Source organism: Bos taurus, chromosome 18 (genome assembly GCF_002263795.3).
Source record: "Bos taurus isolate L1 Dominette 01449 registration number 42190680 breed Hereford chromosome 18, ARS-UCD2.0, whole genome shotgun sequence".
NCBI classification, from domain to species: Eukaryota; Metazoa; Chordata; class Mammalia; order Artiodactyla; family Bovidae; genus Bos; species Bos taurus.
The window spans coordinates 59,366,355-59,394,216 of record NC_037345.1 but is presented as its reverse complement, the minus strand read 5'-3'; the positions used below and the strand labels follow the sequence as shown (position 1 = coordinate 59,394,216).

The 27,862-nt window shown below is 41.6% G+C and overlaps 1 protein-coding gene across 11 annotated transcripts in view; it reads left to right on the top strand.

Annotated features, from left to right (window-relative positions):
- The window catches only part of LOC101902926 (zinc finger protein 665), a 46,756-nt gene extending 19,989 nt beyond the window's left edge, over positions 1–26,767 (top strand). For 3 of the 11 annotated variants that reach the window (XM_024979291.2, XM_024979289.2, XM_024979290.2), the window contains 3 exons: positions 2,047–2,117; positions 5,353–5,479; positions 16,096–21,433. In XM_024979291.2, coding sequence (XP_024835059.1) covers positions 2,061–2,117; positions 5,353–5,479; positions 16,096–18,452 — 2,541 coding nt within the window. In that variant the 5' untranslated portion in view covers positions 2,047–2,060 and the 3' untranslated portion in view covers positions 18,453–21,433. Of the gene's footprint in view, positions 1–2,046; positions 2,118–5,352; positions 5,480–7,226; positions 13,232–16,095; positions 21,434–23,008 lie in introns of those variants that run through there. The other 8 variants (XM_024979298.2, XM_024979296.2, XM_024979299.2 and 5 more) reach the window with 6 other exon arrangements.
- The last annotated feature ends 1,095 nt before the right edge of the window (positions 26,768–27,862 follow it).

Sequence of the window (27,862 nt, the reverse complement as noted above, 5' to 3'; positions counted from 1 at the left end):
CAATCTTGATTCCAGCTTGTGCTTCATCCAGCCCAGCATTTCGCATGATGTGCTCTGCATGTAAGTTAAGTAAGCAGGGTAATAATATGCAGCCTTGATGAACTCCTTTCCAAATTTGGAACCAGTCTGTTATTCCATGTCCAGTTCTAACTGTTGCCTCTTGACCTGCATGCAGATTTCTCAAGAGGCAGGTCAGGTGGTCTGGTAGTCCCATCTCTTTAAGATTTTTCCCACAGTTTGTTGTGATCCACACAGTCAAAGGGTTTGGCATATTCAATAAAGCAAAAGTAGATGTTTTTGTGGCATTCTCTTGCCGTTTTTGATGATCCAGTGGATGTTGGCAATTTGATCTCTGGTTCCTCTGCCTTTTCTGAATCCAACTTGAACATCTGGAAGTTCCCAGTTCACATATTGTTGAAGCCTGGCTTGGAGAACTTTTATCATTACTTTGCTAGCATGTGAGCTGAGTGCAATTGTGTGGTAGTTTGAACATTCTTTGGCATTGCCTTTCTTTGGGATTGGAATGAAAACTTGACCTTTTCCAGTCCTGTGGCCACTGCTGAGTTTTCCAGATTGGCTATCGTATTGAGTGCAACACTTCCACAGCATCATCTTTTAGGATTTGAAATAGCTCAGCTGGAATTCCATCACCTCCACTAGCTTTGTTCATAGTGGTGCTTCCTAAGGCCCACTTGAATTTGCATTCCAGGATGTCTCACTCTGGGTGAGTGATCACACCATTGTGGTTATCTGGGTCATGAAGATCTTTTTTGTACAGTTCTCCTGTGTATTCTTGCCACGTCTTCTTAATATCTTCTGCTTCTGCTAGGTCCATACCATTTCTGTCCTTTTTTGTGCCCATCTTTGCTTGAAATGTTCCCTTGATATCTAATTTTCTTCAGGAGATCTCTAGTCTTTCCCATTCTATTGTTTTCCTCTATTTCTTTGCGTTGATCACTAAGGAAGGTTTTTTTATCCCTTCCTGTGTAGATGGAGATTTTTGTCACTTGGGACAGCTTAGATGAATGTAGAGAATATTATGCTAAGTGAATTAGGACAGACAGGGTAAGACTGATATTGTATGTGCTCGCTTATATGTAGAATGTAAAAAAGTGAAACTCACTAGTACCAGACAGTGGGATGGTGGTTATCTGGGGCTGGGAGGTGGGGAGGTTGGGGAGATGTTGGTCGAAGGGTGGTATAGACTTTGGGTTGTAAAATGAATGCGTCCTGGGGAGGTGTGTACAGCACGCTGACCATAGTTAATTCTATTCTGTTACTGCCTGCTGGGAATTTGTCATCAGAGTATGTCGTCAGTGTTTTCACCGCACACAGAACATCGGAATTTGGAGGTGATGGATGTGTTGATTTGTAGATTGTGATAAATATTTCACAGTGGACACGTGTCACATGATCACATGGTGTATGGTATATGCACACATAATCCTTCTCGTTAGTCTCAGTAAAGCTGGAAAAGAAGAAAGTGGGAGGTGGCCTGGCCTTAATCCTTCACTAGTGATCAACCCAGGCTTCACATGAGATCATGAGGCATTTGCCCGGGCATGTTTTGTACCCCTCCCCCAAAAGACACGCCTCTCAAGATCTCAAGTGGGGCCTCGCCCCAGGAATGGGCACAGGCCGAGGATGATTCCGATCTGGATCCTGCATTGAACACCAGGGCTCTTAGCCTCCACTTCTGAGACTGAGATCAAGCCCTGGGGGAGGGGAGGGCACTCTCCTCTGAGTGGGGCTGGACCAGGGCCTGCTGTGTGACCTGAAGGGGATTGTGGGGTCAGCGGAGGTGCCCCCTGCTTCTGTGTACATAAGGCCTCACCAGGAGGGCAATGTGATCCGAGGGAAAGTGTGGGAAAGTCCCGTGTTGGTCTCTCTGTGGGAGTTGACTATCTTGAGTCCCTCCTGAAACAATGGGCCCAGAAAACTGTCCGTTCCACACAGTGAGGGCTTCCCTGCGTGTGTGGTTGGGGCTCAGGAAGGGAATGTGTTGACTCTAAGCACTAAACAGCATGTTTTCCACTTTCATGATAGAACTGTGAAGACTCATGGACGAAGAAGCACAGAAGAGGAAAGAACAGGAGTCAGGCATGGCTCTTTCTCCTGTAAGGTCATATTCTCAGTGGATTCTCACACTGCCTTCCTGAAATGCCCTTCTCTGGACTCGCTAATCGTGTCTGACTCTGAAGTATCCTGTCTGACTCTTGTACATGCATACTCAGCTGGGGCCTTCCCTCAAGGCCTGGCGTCTCCACTTAGATCCTGTCTCCCCATGACCCAGTGACCTGGACCTTGTGAGGGGGCTCCCCTGGGCAGGGCTTATCATCCACGGTTTGAAGACAGGGTCTCAGTGCTGTTGGGCAGCAGGGGTTGCTTATGGCCCATGTGGATGCTCTGTCTGCTCTCTGTCAATCAGGGTAAAGAAGCTGTAGGTGGACCTCAGGTATTAACATGTACGGTATATGTTAAAATCTGCCAAAGAGGCCAATGAGGGGAAATCAGTTCTGACTTTTTATGGTACATTTAAAACTAAATGAGCACCTCCCTGAAAACTTAAGTGTTTGGGAATGGAATACAATGTTCAGAAAGAGATGTCAGGGCTAGGGAGTGTTTCATTACACCATCTAATTTAAACTGTGAAATCGGGCTTACTAATTTTTTTTTCTTTCTTTTTTGACCACATGATTCAGCTTCTAGGGTCTTAGTTCGCTGAGTAGGGCTCGAACCTGAAACCCTGCAGTGGATGTGAGGGATCTTAACCACTGGACCATGAGGGAATTCTCCAACTTTACTAATCTTGATTCAGTATTTTCTTAGTGGAATAAAATCATAAATTTTGGAGTTTGTTAATAAGTACATACCTAAAATTAATGATAAAAATCACATTATTACTTTTAAAATATATTTATTTCCTGTACTCTGACTTCCTTGCTTCAGTGTCTTTTCCCTAGTTCTGGAGAGCGGTGACCACTCTGGTAGCGGTGTGCACACTTCCCATTGTGGTGGCTTCTCTTGTCTTGCAGCCCAGGCTCTAGAGCGTGCTGGCTTCAGTAGTTTCACCTCCTGGGCTCTACAGCTCTGGCTCAGGAATTGAGACTCACAGGCTTAGTTGCCCCTCAGCATGTGGGATCTTAATGGGCCAGGCAACAACCTGTGTTTCTTACATTGGTCAGTGGACTCTTTACCACTGAGCCACCAGGTACGCCATCATATTATTTTTCAGTACAGGTATTTTATACAGATTGGCGTTTAAGTATTTTCTGTATTATTTTCTGCTTGTACTGCTTTTTATGTTTTTAATAGTATAAGATAATGTTGAGGACTTCTCTGGTGATAAAGTGGATAGCAATGTGTCTGCCAGTGTAGGGGACACAGGTTCCATCCCAATTCCTGGAAGATGCCGCAGAGCAACTAAGCCCATGCCCAACAACTGCTGTGGCTGTGCTCTGGAGCCCGGAATCCTTAACTACCGAAGCCCGCACGCTTGAGCTTGTCTTCTGAAACAAGAGAAGCCACTGCAATGAGAGCCTCGGCACTTTAGGCACAACTCCATGCAGTGCAGCCACAAGTAGAGACAGCTGGGTCACAGCAACGAAGGCCCAGCATAACCAAACCAGATAAGCTGTAAAAAGGAAATAGAATGTTAACAGACTTACTGAATCAAACTTACATTTGACTCACTTTTAATGTGCCAAAGATGCCAAAATGTAGGAGAAGGGAATGGCCACCCACTCCAGTTTTCTTGCCTGGAGAATCCCATGGACAGAGGAGCCTGGCAGGCTACAGTCCATGGAGTCCCATAGAGTCTGACATGACTGAGCCAACTGAACAACAACCTCCTCACATAGCAAAGTGAGTGCTGAAAAACAAACCTAAATCTCTAACTTTCCTCCTGCAGATTCTTAAGTCACGTCCAGTTGCTTTTGAAATAACGTCCTCAATTTATATGCCTTGCAGAAATCAGCCTTTTCCTGGCATTACCCTGTCTTCATTCCTATGTTGCAGTCAGACTGGCTGGTTTTCTGTTCAGTAAATATCTTCCTGTGTCAGAGCACTCAGGCTCTTCTGTCTGCTTACAAAACTCTTCCTTTTCCCACCTTGCCAATCCTAAGCGTTTCTTCCTCACAGAGACCTTGTCTGACTTCTCGATGTAGGTCAAGACTTTCTGTTGAATCTTCTCTTAGCACCAGGCCTGTTTCAGAGCACATATAAAAATAGTGATGTTAAAACTATGGATGTAATTGGCTGGCTGGCCGCTGGATGGTAAGCTCCGTCGTGTTCACTGCTGTACTCCCAGTTAGGGACACAGAGTTGATACTCACTAAGTTTTGATTGAACGAAAGAAAAAAATAAAGACAACGCTTCTTGTTTCAATCAATTGTGTGTTTCCATGTGCATGCATGAGTGCATGGATGTGTAACTCCATGATTTTATTACAAAACCATCTCATAAATACGGTTTATGCTTAGAGCAGTTGCAGTTGTATCTTAAATGTGTATTCCATGCCTTTAATAGTTTCTACCTCATCACATGAGTAATGTCAATAGTAGTCAGATTATTGACATTGTGTGGGTTGGGGGGTAGAGGGGGTGACTTGTACAGTGACTATTCATGCTGTTCCATTGCCCTTCAGCTCCCTTGAACTTGTTTCAGGTATTCTCAGGGGACTCTCTGGGGATGGTCTTTTATACTGTTACTTAACTCTTTGATTCCTTAGGTTCAGTTGTCTCTCCCAACCACCTGAGCTCAGGTGCTATTGCCTCATTTCTTAACTGTTTGATCAGAGCTATTTATTAGAGTGACAGAGTCTTCTCCCCAGTAAGATGGACACAGATCTTTCTCTACTGTTGTTGTTATGTTGATGACAAGTTCATATGGGTAAAGTCTTTAGAGTAATGCTTAGTGTGTATGAAGTGTTGAGACACCTCTCATCAGTGTGATGATGACATCTTCATCACAGTCTGTGTTCTTTTAAAGCCACTGTGGACTTTGTCCTCTCTGAAGACAGCAGTCTTGCTGTAACTCATCTAGATAGTGAATGTCACTCAGTGTGTTGAACGCAACACTTCTGCATCAGCGACCCACTGTTAATTGTAATTTATATATTTTTCATGTCTTGTCCACACTCATGATGAATTCATGTTGATTGGAGGATATCATCATCTTATGAAAAAATAGGAGATTAAGTTAGAGAGCAACAATTTGCTCCATATAGATTTGCATGAACATATCAGAATATTACTTCAGTTGAATTGACCTTACCTGTCTCACTTCTTATCCTTTTCTGTGAAAATAAGAACCCTCCTCAGGGCCCGTTGGTTAAATGTGTTTTCATTTCAGGCACAGTTGACCTTCAAGGATGTGTTCATAGATTTCACTCTCAAGGAGTGGGACTCTCTGGACCCTGCCCAGAGGACCTTGTACAAGGACGTGATGGTGGAGACCCTCAGGAACCTGCTGTCTGTGGGTGAGGATCACTTCCCTCTGAAGTAGGGATCTACTTTGCGGTATCTCTGCATTTTCCCTTGCTGTCTCTTAGGAGCCCTGTTTTTCTTGACTGAGCTGAAAACCTTGTCACTCGGACATGTAAGGCTTCATGTTTAGCATCGGGAGTTCAAACTTGTCTTTCCTTCTGATGACCTGCCCACTGTGTGATACACAAGGAGTTTTTCCAGAGCTTGAGTGTTTATAAAGCTGATTTCAAACTTTGAAATATCCAGTTGCCTGTTTTATACCCCTGTATTCTTGGTTCAGTAACTCTTGGAAAGGAACTAGATAACTGATATATACTGTACTGTATAGTATACTGTTCCCTGTGCATTCAGAAGGAGGCAGATAGTAAAGTAATTTGTGAAATATTTTCTGTCCATCATAATGTCCTCATTTCTTGACGGACAAAAGAGCTGGGATTTTCCACCTGCCAATGCAGGAGACACAGGTTCGATCCCTGGTCTGGAAGATCCCACAACACAGAGCAGCTAAGCCTGTGGGCCTGAACTACTAAAGCAGCATTCTAGACCTGGAAGCTGTAATTACTGAGCCCACATGGGACAACTACTGAAGCCTGTGGACCCAGGAGAAGGCAAAGCAAATGAGAAGCCAATACACTGCAACTGGAGAGTAACCCCTACTTGCCCAACTTGGGGAAAAGTCCAAGCAGCAAGGATCACTCACTCCAGCCAAAGTAAATGAATAAACAAAATTATTAAAGATAGCAAATGCATTTATTTAAAAAAAACAAAGTTTGGATTCTGGAAGAAGCCAAATATGAGATTTCTTCTGAGCAGGAATTTCTGATTCTGACCTGAATCATAACTCTATTTTCATAGCGCAAGAAAGATCCCTGGATTGTGGAGAAAGAGGTGCTAATTAGCAGAAAATCAGATGAATGGGAAAGGATCAACAGTGTGACTTCAGGTCAGCTGTCACAAGGCAGAGAGGAAGCCACACCATTCATCGTGTTTGGGAAACTCTTGAAGTGCGAGAGTTCTGTGAGAAAACAGATATTTAGTGTTTGTGAACTCTCACAGGAGATTTTTCTTCAACTTCCTGCTCTGTTCGTTGACCTGTGAAATGTACATCACCCTCCAGTGGTGCTTTAGTGCCCACAGAGACAAAGGCAAGACTTTTTGGTTTTTCTTTTTTTTGGCTGTACTGGGTGTATTTCCTGTATGGCCATTTCTCTATTTGAGACAAGTGGGGGCTACTCTCTGCTTGCAGGGTGCATGGCTTCTCATCACGGTGGCTTCTTTTGTTGTGGAGCACCAGCTCTAGGCACGCGTGCTTCAGTAGTTTCGCTACCCAGGCTCAGAATCTGTCCTTCAACTTAGTTGCTCCCTGGCATGCGAGATCTTCCCAGAACAAAGATCGAACCCATGTCTCCCGCATCGGCAAGCTAACTTTTTACCATGTGGCCACCAGGGTGTTAGGGAAATTAAATAAATAATCCTGTTTAGGCTTTAAGACAAAGCAGTGCATTCCTCTGTGCTTGCCTCCAACCTGCCTGGACACACCCTGACTGTGAGTACCCTGACTGCCTGCTGTGAGTGCAAGGATTGCAGCAACATAGATAAGTTAGGACACAAATCTTGAGATTGTTCACCCTTGAGATTGTTCAAAGAGACTCTGACAAACCCAGCCCCAGGCTTAGGAACATCCAAGTTTCATAAGACAAACAGCATTAAGATGAAACCAGAGCTTCTGTTTGCTCACAGATTGATGATATCAGTTTGCATCCTGGGATGATAAGCAGGAACCCCGAACTGCAGTGTTAAAGCCTAACTCATGGAGTGGACAGGCTGCCGGGGACCTTTACCCAGTTGAGACTCCGGATGTGCTGTGTCCTGGTACTTCCCAGGGCTGCTCCAGTCTGCACTTGGGTCAGAAGCCAATTTGGTGATGTATCCTCTGCTGTTTTTATTTCCTTGTCTTTTCAGTTCAGTTCAGTCGCTCAGTCATGTCCAACTCTTTGCGACCCCATGAACCGCAGCATGCCAGGCCTCCATGTCCATCACCAACTTCCAGAGTTCATCCAAACTCATGTCCATTGAGTCGGTGATTCCATCCAGCCATCTCATCCTCTGTCCTCACCTTCTCCTTCTGTCCCCAATCCCTCCCAGCATCAGAGTCTTTTCCAATGAGTCAACTCTTTGCATCAGGTGGCCAAAGTATTGGAGTTTCAGCTTTAGCATCAGTCCTTCCAAAGAATACCCAGGACTGATCTCCTTTAGAATGGACTGGTTGGATCTCCTTGCAGTCCAAGGGACTCTCAAGAGTCTTCTCCAACACCACAGTTCAAAAGCATCAATTCTTCAGTGCTCAGCTTTACTCACAGTCCAACTCTCACATCCATACATGACTACTGGAGAAACCATAGCCTTAACTAGACAGACCTTTGTTGGCAAAGTAATGTCTCTGCTTTTGAATATGCTATAGGTTGGTCATAACTTTCCTTCCAAGGAGTAAGCGTCTTTTAATTTCATGGCTGCAGTCACCATCTGCAGTGATTTTGGAGCCCCCAAAAATAAAGTCTGACACTGTTTCCACTGTTTCCCTATCTATTTCCCAGGAAGTAATGGGACCAGATGCCATGATCTTCGTTTTCTGAATGTTGAGCTTTAAGCCAACTTTTTCATTCTCCTCTTTCACTTACACCAAGAGGCTTTTTTGTTCCTCTTCACTTTCTGCCATAAGGGTGGTGTCATCTGCTTATCTGAGGTTATTGATATTTCTCCCGGCAATCTTGATTCCAGCTTGTGTTTCTTCCAGCCCAGTGTTTCTCATGATGTACTCTGCATATAAGTTAAATAAGCAGGGTGACAATATATAGCCTTGACATACTGCGTTTGCTATTTGGAACCAGTCTGTTGTTCCATGTCCAGTTCTAACTGTTGCTTCCTGACCTGCATACAGGTTTCTCAAAAGGCAAGTCAGGTAGTCTGGTATTCCCATCTCTTTCAGAATTTTCCACGGTTTATTGTGATCCACACAGTCAAAGGCTTTGGCATAGTCAATAAAGCAGAAATAGATGTTTTTCTGGAACTCTTGCTTTTTCAGTGATCCAGCGGATGTTGGCAATTTGATCTCTAGTTCCTCTGCCTTTTCTAAAACCATCATGAACATCTGGAAGTTCATGGTTCACATATTGCTGAAGACTGGCTTGGAGAATTTTGAGCATTACTTTACTAGTAGGTGAGTGCAATTCTGCGGTAGTTTGAGCACTCTTTGGCATTGCCTTTCTTTGGGATTGGAATGAAAACTGACCTTTTCCAGTCCTGTGGCCACTGCTGTGTTTTCCAAATTTACTGGCATATTCAGTGCAGCAATTTCACATCGTCATCTTCTAGGATTTGAAATAGCTCAACTGGAATTCCATCACCTCCACTAGCTTTGTTCATAGTGATGCTTTCTAAGGCCCACTTGACTTTACATTCCAGGATGTCTGGCTCTAGGTGCGTGATCACACCATGGTGATTATCTTGGTCGTGAAGATCTTTTTTGTATAGTTCTTCTGTGTATTCTTGCCACCTCTTCTTAATATCTTCTGCTTCTGTTAGGTCCATACCATTTCTGTCCTTTATTTTGCCCATCTTTGCATAAAATGTTCCCTTGGTGTCTCTAATTTTCTTGAACAGATCTCTTGTCTTTCCCATTCTGTTGTTTTCCTCTATTTCTTTGCATTGATCACTGAGGAAGGCTTTCTATCTTTCCTTGCTATTCTTTGGAACTTTCCATTCAGATGCTTATATCTTTCCTTTTCTCCTTTGCTTTTCGCTTCTCTTCTTTTCACAGCTATTTCTAAGACCTCCCCAAACAGCGATTTTGCTTTTTTGCATTTCTTTACCATGGGGATGGTCTTGATCCCTGTCTCCTGTACACTGTCACGAACCTCCATCCGTAGTTCATCAGGCACTCTATCTATCAGATCTAGGCCCTTAAATCTATTTCTCACTTCCACTGTATAATCATAAGGGATTTGATTTAGGTCATATCTGAATGGTCTAGTGGTTTTCCCTACTTTCTTCAATTTAAGTCTGAATTTGGCAATAAGGAGTTCATGATCTGAGCCACAATCAGCTCCCTGTCTTGTTTTTGCTGACTGTATAGAGCTTCTCCATCTTTGGCTGCAAAGAATATAATCAGTCTGATTTCGGTGTTGACCATCTGGTGATATCCATGTGTAGAGTCTTCTCTTGTGTTGTTGGAAGAGGGTGTTTGCTATGACCAATGCATTCTCTTGGCAAAACTCTATTAGCCTTTGTCCTGCTTCATTCCATATTCCAAATTTGCCTGTTACCTCAGGTGTTTCTTGACTTCGTACTTTTGCATTCCAGTCCCCTATAATTAAAAGGAGATCTTTTTTGGGTGTTCTAAAAGGTCTTGTAGGTCTTCATTGAAGCATGCCACTTCAGCTTCTTCAGTGTTACTGGTTGGGGCATAGACTTGGATTACTGGGATACTGAATGGTTTGCCTTGGAAACAAAGAGAGATCATTCTGTCGTTTTTGAGATTACATCCAAGTACTGCATTTTGGACTCTTGTTGACTATGATGGCTACTCCATTTCTTCTAAGGGATTCCTGCCCACAGTAGTAGATATAATGGTCATCTGAGTTAAATTCACCCATTCCCGTCCATTTTAGTTCAGTGATTCCTAGAATGTCAACATTCACCCTTGCCATCTCCTATTTGACCACTTCCAATTTGCCTTGATTCATGGACCTAACATTCCAGGTTCCTGTGCAATATTGCTCTTTACAGCATCAAACCTTGCTTCTATCACCAGTCCCATCCACAACTGGGTGTTGTTTTTTCTTTGGCTCCATCCCTTCATTCTTTCTGGAAGTTATTTCTCTACTGATCTCCAGTAGCATATTGGGCACCTACCGACCTGGGGAGTTCCTCTTTCAGTGTCCTATCATTTTGCCTTTTCATACTGTTCATGAGGTGCTCAAGGCAAGAATACTGAAGTGGTTTGCCATTCCCTTCTCCAGTGGACCACATTCTGTCAGACGTCTCCACCATGACCTGCCCGTCTTGGGTGGCCCCACACAACATGGCTTAGTTTCATTGAGTTAGACAAAGCTAACGTCAGTCCTTCCAATGAACACCCAGGGCTGATCTCCTTTAGGATGGACTGGTTGGATTACTTAGTATCTTGAAAGTCACCTAGATAATTCTCTAATAAACATTGAAATATTTATTTGTATAGAATGAGTGGCCTATTAACAAATGCTTGGAACCTGAGACAAAAGTGAAAACTTTTGGCAAGGCATTAATTGGCGCTATGAGCAGGATTTGTGAGACAAAACGCCATTCCTTAAGAAGCAAGAGATTAAGGTTTATGACGTTTTTATTTCCAGATGGGAAAATTCACCTTATTACTCATTAGCTAATACATGGAACATCTTCTCTGGGTTGTGTGAGAAGTGGAACCGTAAATTAAACAGGGCTGAACCCTTAGAAGTTACTGAATGTTCGTGATTCTTGCCCCTTGAGAAAGGATAATAATCTGCCCTGCTGGATGAGAGGCTGGATCCTCCTCTCTCCTACCATGAAGTACATAAACTGTACTTCTTAAAACTGTCTTAGAGAAGTTACTGGAAAAATAATTATATGATTAGTGAAGATGTTTGTCCATATTACAGTGTCAAAATTATATTTTGGCTGATCAAATCCTCACTTTTTAAGTCAGCTCTCTATTGAGCTGGCCCACAGCTCCAGTAGTGTCCCCCACTGCCCTTTCTCTCTCCATTCTTTGTCCTGTTGTGTCCTTAAACCCATCCCAACCCCTCTGTCTCCCTCTCCATCAGCTGGTCCCCTTCTAACTTCCCCTGTCTCTCAAGGGGGAGGATGAGCCCAGCTTCCCCTACTCCTGCCCCCCACTCTAGGAAGTTTCTTTACCCCTTCAGTTTCTTCTGAACAATCCAAGACCCCCAACTCCCCAGAGGGACAATCCAAGATTTTTATCACCCCATCTGCTGTTGTTTCCACTGTCAATTTGAGCACTATTTGATCTGTGTTTTAGCTACAAAACTATGACTATGGAAAGGGAAGGTAAGTTTTTTGACATAGGATAACTGCTATTCTCTAGACTCTGGAGAAAACTGGTTGAAATGAATTTTTTTTTTCTCTTTGAAAGTGCACAACCGGTTCTTTTTGCATATGGAGTTAAAAGCAACTAACCCGTTGAGACAGCTAGCCTAGAAAAAAGCTTGAAGTTAACCTCTACCAGGGCATCCCAGATGACTCTAATTGTATAGAACCTGCCTGCAAGTATGGGAAAGGTAGATTTGATCCCTGGATTAGGAAGATGCCCTGGAGGTGGGAATAGCAACCCACCAGAGTGTTCTTGCCTGGACAGTCCCATGGGAGGAGCAGCCTGGCAGGATACAGTCCATGGGATCACAGATAATCGGACCTGATTGAAGCAGTTTAGCACAGCAGGCAACCTTTACCAAGTCCTTGAAATACATAACCCACTTTGCCTGAGGCCTCAACCTTGGGCAAATTAGAATTTCAAACCAAGGGGAAAGAAAAAGGTCAAAGAGACATTTTAAATCTCAAGCAGAAAACTATGGTCTCTGTCTGTCCATCTGTGTGTCTGGATTTATGCATGTCATACTGTGTGTCTTTGTTTTTGGATAATATTGCTGAGGTTAGTTTGTAAGTGAGATCTAATTCAGTTGGCTTTAAAAAAGAAAAACTAAGCACTTACAAATCAAACAGTTATGAGAAATTAACCTAAATGAATTTCAGATGCACATGAACTGGGAAATATTCACCATTAAATATCTAGTAAAAACGCTTGTTTGCTCATCTAAGAAAGACATGAGTTGAGTCATCAAACTGTGTAATGCTTTTATTGTATTACACTGATTACTGAGAGTTCAATCCCTGCGTCGGAAAGATCCCTGGAGTAGTAAATGGCAACCCAATTCAGTATTCTTGCCTGGAGAAGACCATGGAGGAGCTGGCAGGCTACAGTCCATGGGTTTGCAAAGAGTCGTACATGCCTAAAGCGACTTAGCACACACATAGGCACTGATTACTGGTTATTTCCTCTCATAGAGAAACTACAGAGATTTTGGATTATTAATATGTGTGTTGCTACCCTGAGATGTTCTCCATAAGAAGCAAATGTTTTTAGAAGTTATCACTGGTATTTATGGTCACCATTCTATAAAATGCTAATACAAAGGACAGTTCATCGTTGCTTAAGGAAGGTAAGATCTGTGTTTTTAGTAACAAAAGGTATGAACAATGAAATTGATTTGGGATGCCCATAGCAGTGAGTGGGAGTGAGCGAAAGCTGGAAGCAAGTTCTTAATTTCCCAGATTGAGACTCCTAACCCCTGGACCACAGGAGCCAACATTTAGGGCTAAGGTCCCTAGTCTGACCTGCCTAGTCAAGAACAAATTCAGATGATGAGGCAGATGATAAAGAGTAAAGGACAAAGTTTATTGAAAGGAAAAGTACATGTGACAAGGCACATGGGCAACCTCAGAGAGAGAGAGACACCTTTGGGAAGTGTAAATTCTTTACAAAGGGGCAGTTTTCCAGGTCTTCATCTTCCCTCAGGCCAATCACCTTGTTTATTTGCCCTGGTTAATTTGTCTCAGGACCCTCCCTGGAGTGTGCATGCACATCTTAGCCAAGTTGGACCTCAAAGTGAAGGCTTCTGGGAGGAGCAAGATTCATTATGGCCTGGAATTATCCTGTGAGTTTTGACTCCAAGCAGCCTTTCTGGGCATGTGTAGTGTCTTCCTTAACAAACAGGGTTTGTTCCTTTCTTTGTCCTTGCCATAATTATTCCCTGAGATTAGAGAATGACTGTCTATTTACCCTGTTTTTGTTGGGTGTAAATTCCTCAACTGAAGCCCACGTATTTCTCATCTCAGGGAATGCAAAGGGGAAGATGACACATTTAAGGCATTTAACATGGAGCCCATCAGTCTCCTACCAGAAAATTACATTTTATTAGGGAGAAAAAAAGTAGGTCTGACTTACAGGTGGCTGTTGCTAAATGAAGAAAATGATTTAATTAGAAAAAAAAAAAGGTTTTTATGCAAAATGGACCTCCAAGAAAAGAGGTCCCAAAAGGCAAAGTCTTTATATGATCTGTAACAATCTGTCATTTGACTCCTGTCAATGTTGTTGCTTGACTATGGGAAGCATGTAATGAGGTGTTTCAAAGGGATCTATTTCCTCTTTGTCCCCCTTCTATGCTGGATTCCATCGGATGCCTGCTTTTTGGTCCGTGTAGAACAGCGCTGTCACCTCCAGAGATTATTTCGGACCCAGCCTGTTTGTCTTCCTATTTGCTACACTTGGGAGACCTCTTTGGAAGAAGGGAAAGACTGGCAGCTCTTCAATTGCATTTGGTGTCTCAGATCCTACACAGAGCTGCCTTCAGCCTGTCTTCCTGTTCAGAGCCCTCAGCTGTTCCTGTTACTATTTTGCCACATCCTTCAGGGGTGTGTGTAACCGCAATGTGGTTTGGATCTTCTGTGATTGTAACTCAGGAAACCTGTAAGGACAGTGGATATTGATTAAGGTCCTCTCTTAGACAGGACCTGAATTGATATCTTGTTGGTGCCTTGAAAACAATTTCCAAGAGGTATGGCTAAGTAACACAATTACACAGGTCAGTTCTTGTGTCTGATCTGAAGTTTCCTTTTTACACTCCTGGAGTTCATTGTAACTTTTTGTCCTCTGTTCTGCCCAAGTGGGCCCTGGTGGTTCAGAGCATGTGTGAATCTGTAAGTCTCGGTGTCAGTCCTGCTTTTGCTCATTTACTTTCATGTTCCATGGAGTTGTGTACAGGAACCCTGTGAATCCACTACCTTTATTTGTAAAATCGAGGTAATTAGGGCTGTTAGGTTGTATAGAATGTTGCCTGTTTTACAGAAAAGGTCAGAAGTTACTGGGGTTTTTTTGGTTTTTTGCTGTGCCATGTGGCAGATGGTATCTTAGTTCCCCATTCCTGGATGGAATCTGTGCCCCCTCCAGTGTATGTGCGTAGTCCTAACGACTGGACCACCAGGGAATTTGCCTCAAAGATTACTTTTGCTTAAAGAATATATTTACTTCCTTTATATATTTACTTGCTTATTGTGACATCTCTTTGTCTACTTTACATCTTGTATGTTTTTATTTTACTTTTCATTTTTATGAGTTGTCTCTGACTCTGGTTAATAAGTTTTCAAATAACATTGGTTTTCTTCATACCAATACATTGCATTTTTTAAATGTTTTTTATTTTTGGTTGCACTGGGTTTTTGTTGCTTTAGGGGCTTTTGGTTACTTGTGGCAGGCAAGGGCTACTCTCTACTTGCAGTGCATGGACTTCTCATTCTAATGCCTTCTCTTGTTACAGTGTATGGGCTCTATGCCTGTGCATAATAGTTGTGACTCCCAAACTCTGGAACACGGAGTTGTGGCCTACAGGCTTAGTTGCTTCCAAGGTATGAGGCAACTTCCTGGATGAGGGATGGAACTCTTGTGCATTAATTACCAAGTGGATTCTTTACCTCTGAGCCAGAAGGGAGGCCCCAAAGCTTGTTCCTTGACATGTATCTTGGAACCAATGAACTGAGTAAGTTAAAGTTACTTTATAGATAGGGAATCGCTGTACTGAATGACTGTTCTTCAAGTACAGAATGTTTCATTTATTAATATTTTGTTATTTATAGATGAGATGGTCTGTATGTATTACACAGTGTTACTGACGTGAACAACTTGTCAATGTCATAAAATGCCTATACGTCTATCTACTGATAGATTTATAAGAGGTATTTAGAAAAGTTTTTTGTTTTTTTTTTTCCCCATTATTTTAGGGAATTTCCTGAACAGTTGTCAACTGCTATTTATGTTTTCCATTACTCATTATAGTGCTTCTTTGGGATTATTTACCATTGCAGTGTATTGCGTGTTAATGAATGCTTGTTCAGTCGATCGTTCTGTCTGACTCTTTGTGATCTCATGGACAGTAGCCTGCTAAGTTCCTTATCCATGAAATTTTTTTTCAGGCAAAGATAGTTCAGTGGCTGCCATTTCCTCCTCCAGGAGATCTCCCCCACCTAGGGATTGAAGCTCCCTATCCTATGTCTCCTGCATTGGCAGGCTAATTCTTTACTACCAAATCACCTATGTAGCACTGTCTGTTCTTTACCGTTTACTTATGTATAAGTATGCATAAAGTGTGTACAATATGCTATATTTTCTCCTCAATTATGAGACAGCAGTGTGTTTACTACCACGTAGAATGAGTTTAGAAGTCATGGTGTGAAAATACCCTTTTCTTTGAGAACTGACATGAGTTTGGAAAAAATTAATATGTTCTGACTGTATCTTTGAAGCTAGGCTACCCTAAAATTAATTTGGATTACATGTGATTGCTCTTTCATTTTTAAAGAGTTCTATTCGTTTAGTGTTTCAAATATTTTTAAGATCATCATTGGGAAGATGCATAATTCTGTTCAGCATGGATATGCCTTTTGGTATAATACCATGTATTCAGCATGAAACAATTTATTTATGAATTGTAATTGATAGAATGCATATGGTTTTTATATTTTGTAGATGTGTCTCAAATACGTATGATCAAGAAATTACAGGCAAAAGGAAACAGTGGTAAAGAAGAAATTTTTCAAAGAGTAGTGTTTGGAAGAGCTGAAAGCCATGAAATTGAAGATTTTTTCCTCAGAAAGATACAGGAAAATATGTATGATTTTGAGTGTCTGTGGACAGATGATGAAAGAAATGACAGAGGAACATCTATATCCCATAACAACAATCTCACCGATAGAAGAGATCATGATAGTAGAAGTGATGCAGGAAATAAGCCTGTTGAAAGGCATGGATCAAGCTTTCAGGATCAGTTGCAGATACTTGAATCTGAAGGGACAGTTTCTGAATGTAGTCAGGTTGTGGTGAATATCAACAGTAGCGCCTCAGGTTTACCACCTCAGAGAACTCGTAGTGTCCATAAAGGCAATTCTCATAAACATGAGAGTGGTGTTATACATCCCTCAGAACTGGTACCAGACCAGGAAGCACACAAGAAAAACACTTACAGTTGTAATGAGTGTAACATAACTTTTCTTCAGGACTCAGAACTCTCTAGACATCAAAGAATCCATACAGGAAGAAAAGCATATAAATGTAACATATGTTGTAAGGCTTTTAATGATAAATCGACCCTTATAGTTCATCAGAGAAATCATACTGGAGAAAAACCATATAAATGTGATGTATGTGGCCATTGCTTTAAACAGCATACACACCTTCAACATCATCGGCGAGTTCATACTGGAGAGAAACCATATAAATGTGATGTGTGTGGAAAGGCCTTTAGTCGAAAAGCAAGGCGTACAGTTCATCAGACCCTTCATACTGGAGAGAAACCGTATACATGTGAAGTATGTGGCCGTGGCTATACTCGAAAGTCACACCTTGGAATTCATTGGAGAGTTCATACTGGAGAGAAACCATATAAATGTGATGTATGTGGCAAGGCCTTTAGTGTAAATGAAAGGCTTGTAGTTCATCGGAGAGTTCATACTGGAGAGAAACCATATAAATGTGATGTGTGTGGCAAGGCCTTTAGTGTAAATGTAAGGCTTGTAGTTCATCGGAGAGTACATACTGGAGAGAAACCATATAAATGTGATGTGTGTGGCAAGGCCTTTAGTGTAAATGTAAGGCTTGTAGTTCATCAGAGAGTACATACTGGAGAGAAACCGTATACATGTGAAGTATGTGGTTGTGGCTATACTCAAAAGTCAATATTTTTAATTCATCAGAGAATTCATACTGAAGAGAAACCATATAAATGTGATGTATGTGGCAAGGCCTTTAGTGTAAATTCAAGGCTTGTAGTTCATCAGAGAGTACATACTGGAGAGAAACCATATAAATGTAATGTGTGTGGAAAGGCCTTTAGTCGAAAAGCAAGGTGTACAGTTCATCAGACCCTTCATACTGGAGAGAAACCATATACATGTGAAGTATGCGGCCGTGGCTATACTCGAAAGTCAATACTTGTAATTCATTGGAGAATGCATACCGGAGAGAAACCATATAAATGTGATGTATGTGGCAAGGCCTTTAGTCTAAATTCAAGGCTTGTAGTTCATCGGAGAGTACATACTGGAGAGAAACCATATAAATGTGATCTATGTGGCAAGGCCTTTAGTCTAAATGCAAGACTTGTAGTTCATCGGAGAGTTCATACTGGAGAGAAACCATATAAATGTGATCTATGTGGCAAGGCCTTTAGTCTAAATTCAAGGCTTGTAGTTCATCGGAGAGTACATACTGGAGAGAAACCATATAAATGTGATGTATGTGGCAAGGCCTTTAGTCTAAATTCAAGGCTTGTAGTTCATCAGAGAGTACATACTGGAGAGAAACCATATAAATGTGATGTGTGTGGAAAGGCCTTTAGTCAAAAAGCAAGGTGTACAGTTCATCAGACCCTTCATACTGGAGAGAAACCATATACATGTGAAGTATGTGGCCGTGGCTATACTCAAAAGTCAAAACTTGTAGTTCATGGGAGAATTCATACCGGAGAGAAGCCATTTAAATGTGATGTATGTGGCAAGGCCTTTAGTGTAAATGCAAGGCTTGTAATTCATCGGAGACTTCATACTGGAGAGAAACCATATAAATGTGATGTGTGTGGCAAGGCCTTTAGTGTAAATGCAAGGCTTGTAGTTCATCGGAGAGTTCATACTGGAGAGAAACCATATAAATGTGATATGTGTGGAAAGGCCTTCAGTCGAAATTCAGGCCTTGTAGTTCATCAGAGAGTTCATACTGGAGAGAAACCATGTAAATGTGATGTATGTGGACAGGCCTTTGGTCAAAATTCAATCCTTTCAATTCATAAGAGAATTCATACTGGAGAGAAACCTTACAAATGTAACAATTAGGACAAACATTTTAGTGCACAGTCACCCTTAAATTGCCATCAGACAGTTTATATGGGAGGAAAAGTGTAGAAAGGTAGTTTATGTGGCGAAGTCTTCAGTTGCAGGTCTTTGCAGTTCATTGGAAACATTGGAGAGAAACCATATAAATAATGATGTATGTGGCAAGACCTTTAGTCAAACGGCAAACCTTGCATTTCATCAGAGAATTCATACTGGAGAGAAGCCGTGTAAATGTGTTGTGTGTGGCTGATGCTTTACTGGAAACTCACAGCTTGGAATTCATCAGAGAATTCATACTGGAGAGAAACCATATAAATGTGATCTCAGTGGCAAGGCCTTTAAATGCAAACCTTGCAGTTTGTTGGAGAATTCATACTGGAGAGAAACCTTACAAATGTAGCCATTCTGACAAACATTTTACTGCACAGCTAGCCTCACCATCATGCAGTTCATTCAGGAGAGACAGCATAGAAATGTGATGTATGTGGGCAGTGCTTGAAATGACCATCTAAGAAATCAGATAATTCATAGTGGAGAAAAATGTTACAACAATTATGAGAAACATTTTAGTGCAGATGTAATGAATGTAGCAAAGCCTTTAGTCAGAGCTCAGGCCTTATAATTAATCAAAGAATTAATATTGTATAAAAAGCATACAAATGAAAGAAATATGGTAAAGCTTCTAGTGCATATTCAGCCTCAGCTGACCATTGGGCAGTTCATACAGGAGGGAAACCACATAAATGGAATTTATATGACAAACCCTTCAGTCATAAGGTATATCAACTTTTTGACCCTCAGAAAAGTCAAACGAGGAAACCTCACAAATGTGGTAGGTGGCACAAAGCTTTGGTTCTGTGTTGAGACGTAACTAACCATCACGTAATTAATTCTGAATGGAAATCTTACCCACATAGTGCATGTGGTGTCTTTTGGAAGGCATTCAGTTATTTACAACACATGAGAAAATTCATACTGGTGAGAATCCATACATTTAAAGCACAGTCCGTTTCTCCAATCTTAAGGAGGAAATCATGTAAATATAATGTGTGGCCAGGGCTTCAATAACAGGTTTCATCTTTCCCATCAGCAGAGAATTCATAATGCAGAGACACAAATGTAAGAGTGTGTGTGGCAAACCCTTCAGGTGGTATTCAGCCCTCAAAAGACATCAGGTGATGGACTAGAGAGACCATCCGAATGCAATCAGTGTGTCCAGGCTTTTGTCAGGTGTTTACACCTTAGGCTTCTTGAGAATATTCACACTGGATAGAAACTATATCAATGTAATGAGTGTGTCAAGGCTTTTGGACAACAGTCCTAAGTCAGGATTCAGTAAAGAAGTCATTCTGGAGAGAAAGCTTACAAGTGACATGAGTGTGTAAAACCTTTACTTGGGGCTCACACTGCACTAGCCATCAGATGATCCATACTAGAGAGAACCTTACCAGTGTACAGAATATGGCATGACCTTTAGGTACTACCTTAAACTTAGGATTCACCAAATACTTTACACTTTGGCAGTTTTATACTTTATGCTTTATGGAAGTTTTCACAGTTACTGCTCACTCTTTAGGTGTGTAAGAATATATATCCTGGAGTTAAACCACACAAATGTAATATTTGTGAGAAGGATTTTACCAAACGTCCAAGTTCGGGAACATTCTGGAGCAATGCTCAAATGCAATGGGAGTGGGAAATTTTTCACCTTGAGTTGGAGTGGGAAATTTTTCACCTTGAGTTGAAATGTTAGACAAGACTCCACAGTGAAGAGGAGTCTTGGAAATGGACGGGCAAGGGCTTTCTGGAGGGTTCAGAGTACACTAGACTTCAGAATATATGTCTTTCTGAGAAACCACATAAAAGTAATGTGCACGCTGAAGCTTTAACTCAAAGATCAAAACTGTGGAACGTGAGAGGATATGTATGGAGATCAAACTTGGGCAGGTAATGTATATTGTGTAGTCTGTTCCATGAACTATTCACACCATGGGCATAATGAAATGATTCATGTGTGTCAGAAACTATGCTATACCGAATTTGGAAACATGTTTAAGAAAACTATTTCCTCAAGATTCCCCCCAAAAATTCATATTGAAGAGAATCCTTAAAATTGTAATGAATTTGGTCATCTTTTGGGACAGTTCTCACAGCAGATCACAGAAGAGAGAATTCATTTGAGGAATAAATAAATCTTCAGTTCTCCAGCACTAACCTATGATGTTACTGCAGAATAATTAAGTATGTTGAAACTTAACCACTTTTGTGGAAATGGCCCGTTATCTTCAGTGTGTGTTTAATTACTTGAATTTTCTTGAGAACGTTACATTATTTTTCTTTATTTCCTTAAAGTTTTAAATTCTTATAGCTTTCTTAGAGACTTTCATGATGGTCTCTGCAAAGAAATGAGTAAGATGAAGGGACTGACTTCATTAGGTGTGGTTCATTTATATCTATCCTGGTAAAACAGGGACACTGAGATATCAAATTCAGTGGTGTGTGAATTAGGATCAGCAAGGGACAGAGAACCATGTAAAACCATGAGATGACTCAGCATGCTCATTATGTTCAGGGTGCCCTTCTGTACACAGGTCACCGTGGTTAAAGAACTGAAGGCTCTACCATCTGACCATGCAAAGAGCAGGCTGGACATTGAGGGACTTGGGCTTTTCATGGGAGGGGAGTTGACAGGTTACTGGGGACTGATTGTGTGGGACAAATAGTACCAGGGAAATGGTGGTCCTTTTCTCCCTTAACTAGCAATTGCTATTGTGTGTAAATGATTAATGGAAACTTATTCTTGGAAATTGAAAAGAGCCGTTTTCTTGAAAAATGTTCATCAAAAGAACCAGAAAGAGGATGGCCATATATCTGCTTCGTCATTACCTGCTGCCATTTACAGTGTGCCTCTGTTTTATTCAGAATGTATCATAAGTCTTGTGCACTAATAAAATTTGTATCATTTTTTCCATAACTCTGAATGGATCATGTTTCTTTCAATAACACAATTTTAATACACCTCAGTACTTCATAACAGAAACTAGCAATGCACCAAAGACTGTCAAGGTTGAAAGAATCTCTTAAGAGTTTCTTTGCATAGTGAAATCAAATAGACAATTTTGGGATTATATACTAACAATATACACTTGAGTTATTCTCTCCACACTTTGTCCTTAGCAGAGCAGTTATGGATTCTGGCCCTGTAAAACCTACCCCCTGTTTATATGTGCACTACGTGATATTTCCCAATGTTATCTTTTGTGCCCAAATAAAACTAAAAAGTATGTGCCTGATTTACATGAAGTGAAAATAGGAATAATAAGCATGCAAAAATTAGGAAATAAAAAACCTTGGAAATAAGGGTAAAGGTGATATGTCTTTTGCAGCTTGGAGCATTCTGGAAAAAAAATTTTTTTTGTTTTTTTTTGCTTATTGTTGGCTGAATAATTGTGGCTCATGGGGTCAGGAGCTCTACAGCATATGGGAATTTTCCAGACCAGGAATTATCAGTCCCTTGTCTGTTGCATTGGCAGGCGAATTCCTTACTTCTAAGCGACCAGGGAAGCCCTGGAAATAATTTAGAAAGCACACTATATGATGAGAACTTTTTTGTTTGCTAAACTAGAAATTTCATATATGCAGACCCCAACGTTTTCGTTCTTGTTACTTTGCAGTCACCCACTGGAACAGGATGGCGCCAAATAAAGTCTAAAGATGTCAGTAGTCAAACATCAAAAAAACATCGTGAGACTGTTTCACAAAACACTGAATGTTTAATCGTGCTTTGAGTTTATTACATTCCTTTTCCTGCTGTACACATATTTTCTATTGTTCTATATGATGTTGAAGATGGTATAAATTACTATTAGTCTATTTTACTAGGCAGATAAATTGCTATTTACTGTCCATTGCCTGTGACATGTTTACACTAGCCTAAGAACATTAGGAACATTAATGTTTGGAAATATTAGGTAAGAAATAGAAGTCCAGAGGATATTAAAGTCTTGATGTCACATTATAGAATTAAGTAATATACTCCATTGTTTATTCTTAGATGTATTTAAAAACTTTTTTTTTTTTTTACAATATTGTTATGGTTTTTGCTCTGCATCAACACGAATTGGCCATAGACATACATATGTCCCCTCCTTTCCTAACCCACCTCCCTCCACATCCTATCTGTCCAGGTCTTCACAAAGCACTGGCTCTGGGTGTCCTGCTTCATATATCAAACTGCCACTGGCTATCTGCTTTACATATGGCAACATATGTTTCAGTGGTATTGTTCAAATCACACCACAGTATTTGTTTTTTCAATAGTTTTTCCTTAGCGTAATTTTTTCTGTCCACATGTTGTGACCAAGATTTAATGTTTAGTTAATCCACAGAAATATTTACAAATAGTGTATAGTTGATAATTTTGCCGAAAATTCTAATGTCTTCTGAAAACGTTATATTTTATACTCTGCTTTGTTGTTCACATGTGGCAGTGCTTCCAAACAGACAACAAAGAAAAGAGAAAAATAGATTACAATTTTTTTTTTTTTTTTTTAAAGTAAATTGCCTGCTGCTGCTGCTGCTAAATCACTTCAGTCGTCTCGGACTCTGTGTGACCCCATAGACGTCAGCCCACCAGGCTCTCCCGCCCCTGGGATTCTCCAGGCAAGAACACTGGAGTGGGTTGCCATTTCCTTCTCCAATGCATGAAAGTGAAAAGTCAAAGGGAAGTCGCTCAGTCGTGTCCAACTCTTAGCGACTCCATCCATGGGATTTTCCAGGCAAGAGTACTGGAGTGGAGTGCCATTGCCGTCTCCGTAAATTGCCTAATTACCCTCAAAAGGTCATACAGTAATTTGATGTTCCATTACATTGGGCTTCTCTGGTATCTCAGACAGTAAATTGTCTGCCTGCAATGTGGGAGACCTGGGTTCGATTCCTAGGTAAGGAAGATCCCCTGGAGAAGGAAATGGCAACCGACTCCGGTACTCTTGCCTGGAAAATTCCATAGATGGAGGAGCTTGGTAGGCTACAGTCCATGGATCACAAAGAGTCAGACATGACTGAGCGACTTTACTGGCACTGGTACATTGAGGAAATATTGACAACTATATATTATTATATCATTGTTATATAACTATAATTACTATATGTAATTATTATACATAATATATAATTATATATTATATATATTATTATACAAGTTTTTCTCAAGTATTTGAAGCTATGTCATCACAAGCATGAAACAAACACTTGATAAAGAATGCAGTTCTCATTAAAGGAGATTTTTTTCTCTAATAATGTTTTAAATGTAACTGATTCAATTCGCTCTATGCCTGATACTAACACAACATTGTGAACCTACTCTGCTGCTGCTGCTGCTGCTGAGTCACTTCAGTCGTGTCTGACTCTGTGCGATCCCATAGACGGCAGCCCACCAGGCTCTCCCGTCCCTGGGATTCTCCAGGCAAGAACACTGGAGTGGGTTGCCATTTCCTTCTCCAATGCAGGAAAGTGAACTCCTTTCAAATTTTAATAAAAGAGCAAAGACGAGGCGGGGTGAGGTGGATTTATACTAGGGGGTGAGGTGGGTATGGGTATAGGGTACTGCTGGGTCCCAAGAGGATCAGCTCTTTCAAGGGGTCGGGATAAATGACAGTCGAGGGACTCAGCCACACATATACATGTGTCCATTCTCCCCCAAACTCCTGTCCCATCCAGGCTGCCACATAACATTGAACACAGCTCCCTGTGCTATACAATCAGATGTTCCTGTTTTGTAAATGAGTTCACTGGTATCTTTTTTCAGATTCCAAATATAAGTGATGTCTAATCTTTGTCTTTCTCTGACTTATTCACTTAGTATTGAAAGGTTGTTGCTGAACCATGAAAGAGTCTGGGATTCTTGGCATCTGGAGGAGAGGAATTCAATCCGGGGCCAATGATAAGGTTTGATCACTTAGAGCTTTTGTGTAATAAAGCTTTATTAAAGTATAGAAGAGACAAAGTTTCTGACATAGACATCAGAAGGGGACAGAAAGAGTGCCCCCCTGCTAGTCTTTAGCGGAATGTTATATAGCTACTAGCAGGCTGCTAATTGGAGAAAGGAAATGTCTCAGAACTCAGAGATTGGCACCAGGCCCCTCACCCACAACATGCATTTTGAGATAACATTGGCACAAGGTGAGTTGTCCTGGGCCATAAAACGATTGACATGAATCTTGAAGAAAGGCAGGTTTCCAAGCAAATAAAGTGTTTCATTAACATATGATTAGGAGAACAATTGTAGGAGTAAAACATACTGGTTTGTTGAGCCGTTATCGGTTCTGAGTCTCTTTAGCAAACCGACTTGGAGAAACAGTCTAGGGTAAATACATAGTTCATTAACATAGCTTAATAAAAACATTTCCGTAAGAAAAACAGTTGGTTAGCTCAAGGTTTGAGAAAACTTCAGGTGGAACCAGGTGTCATCATAGCAACACAGAATTTTAAGAGAAACCTCCTGTATAAAATTAAAATTTTGAATAGAGAAGGGAAAAATATCTGACAGTTGTAGTTTGTTTCCTCCTCCTGCCTCTTAGAGAAAGATAAAAAACGTTGACACTTGCAGCCTATATCCTCCTTTTGGGGACCCCTGACCTTCCTGTGTGTTACCCTCTCAGTATGATAATTTTCAGGCCCATTCACTTTGGTGTTTAATTTTGTTTTCCCAACAATGTTGAGTATTTCTTGGATAATTCAGTTCAGTTTGTGTTTACTACTTCATATGTGCTAAATCGTCAGTACACCTACTCTTAGAATTTGGTGAAGACTTTCCCCCAGGTGTCTGGGTCAAACCGTTTTAAGGTCACACCACATCTGTCCACATCCGTGTGTACTGTATGCATGTGGAACGTTGACAATTCACATGCAGCTTTCTTTCTCAGGGCACAGAAAACAACTGACTGCTTTTTCACTTTATTAATGAAGAAAGGCTTATTCTCACCAGCTATTTCTTCACCAGAGCACAGGTGGTAAAAGAGGAGATGAGGGGATAATTTAGTTACATCAGTATGATAGTTCATTATCGTCTAATCATACACATAATATCCAGGATGCTGTGCAAAGACTTTTTTTTCCGTGATCACCAGAGAAATAGCAAAATGGAAAATATTTTTCCTAGTATTGAAGCTGCAGAGCAGGGCCCTGTGGGGGTCCCAGGCACAGAGGCCTTTTTGGTTCCCATTTCTTATAGGCAGGACTGCAGCCTTCATGACCTTCTGTGAGTTCCAAGGGGCAGAACAGTTGCTAATCAAAGAAGGATGCTCACGCTGGGTCAGTTGTGTCCAACTCTCTTGTGACCCATTGGACACAAAATGGGTTGCCATTTCTTCCTCCAGGGGATCTTCCCGACCCAGGAATCAAACCCAAGTCTCCTGTACTGGCAGGTGGATTCTTTACCACTGCACTGATTAGGAGACCAGACCACCTAAGAAAGACCCTGCACACAACTTAATCTTGTCACCAACCCCATCCTTTTAGAACTTTGCGGAGGAAACAAGAATACAAGACTGTTACTGCCTTGATCCTTAGCATATATCCCTAGTGGACAATATAACCTCTCCCTACTCACCAAGGAGGGGGCCGAAAGTGTTCCCTTTTAGCTTCGCACATATAGAAAGCCACTCTTACTCCTCCATAACTCTGTCTCTGTTTTTGTATTTCAAGTATTTCAGTTTGGCATTTGCGCAGAGAGAGCCAAGATTTTGGCATCAGTATAACCTCTGGGTTCTGGTTCAACCCAGACCTCTGACTTGTTGATTCAGAGGAATGTCTTTCAACATGTACTGATGTCTCTAAGATGTGACAGGACTGGACACAACACAGCCCAAAGGAACACGCAGCGCCCCTCACCGACATTCTAAGGTACATACACCGAGGTTCTCAGGCTTTTGTTGTTTTTTTAGTATTATTGGGTTAATATTCCTAAGGTTCCATTTTTAAACTATTACATGTGTATTTATCTTCTTTGACTTTTCTTGGTATTATAACTTATGATGACAGAGTTGAAGCTTACTTCAGATCCTATAATTATGGAAAAAAGCAAAGATTAAAGAATTCTCCCACTTCACTTCCAGGAAAAGGCTTACTGCCAAGAGCCACCCTTCCCCATTATCACTGATTTGAGACCCCCACTAGGCCCCCTGTTTGCCTAGGAAAAAACCAGACATACCCTCCACAAATTCCCAGTCTATGCCCTATCAGTGATGTGTTGTTGTGGCTGTTCTTTAGTCGCTCAATCACGACTGACTCACTGCAACCTCGTGGACGCCAGGATTCCCTGTCTTTCACCATCTCCTGGAGTTGGTTCAGACTCATTGAGTTGGTAATGCCATCTAACCGTCTCATCCTCTATCATTCCATTCTCCTCCTGCCTTCAATCTTTCCCAGCCTCGAGGTCTTTTCCAGTGAATCCGATATTTGCATCATGTGGCCAAAGTATTGGAGCCTCAGCTTCAGCATCAGTCCTTCCAATGAATATTCACGGTTGGTCTCCTTTCGGATTCACTGGTTTGATCTCCTTGTTCTCCAAGGGACTCTCAAAACTGATCTCCAGCACCAGAATCCAAAAGCATCGATTTTTCTATGCTCAGCCTGTTAGGGGAAGCACACTGAAACTGCCCACCCTGGCCAGGCACCACAGTAACTATTTGCATGAGTTGTTTTATGACAAGAGATCCTGATAAGGAATGCTGCTGCTGCTGCTGCTAAGTCGCTTCAGTCGCGTCCAACTCTGTGCGACCCCATAGACATCTGGCAGCCCACCAGGCTCCCCTGTTCCTGGGATTCTCCAGGCAAGAACACTGGAGTGGGTTGCCATTTCCTTCTCCAGTGCATGAAAGTGAAAAGTGAAAGTGAAGTCGCTCAGTCGTGTCCGACTTTTGGCGACCCCATGGACTGCAACCTACCAGACTCCTCCATCCATGGGATTTTCCAGGCAAGAGTACTGGAGTGGGGTGCCAATGCCTTAATACAGAACTAATAAGCCACCACCAACCGGAAGAGTTCAGGAAAGGTCTAAAGGAGACACTGCATGTCCGTCCAGTTCCCAGAATCCCTCTCGCTAGCATCCATCTTGGCTGAGTGATGCGTGGGCCACCAGGAAAGACTGAATTAGAATGATTGGCCAAAGACCACCCGGAAACTAATCCCATCACCATAAAACCCAAGACTTCGAGCCACGCGGCAGAGCAGTTCTGGGTTCCCTTACCCTGCTGCTCTCCACCCGGGTGGCCTTTCCCAATAAAATCTCTTGCTTTGTCAGCACATGTGTCTCCTAGGACAATTCATTTCCGAGTGTTAGACAAGAGCCCAGTTTCAGGCCCTGGAAGGGGTCCCCTTTCCTGCAACAAGCCTTCTTTATGGACCAACTC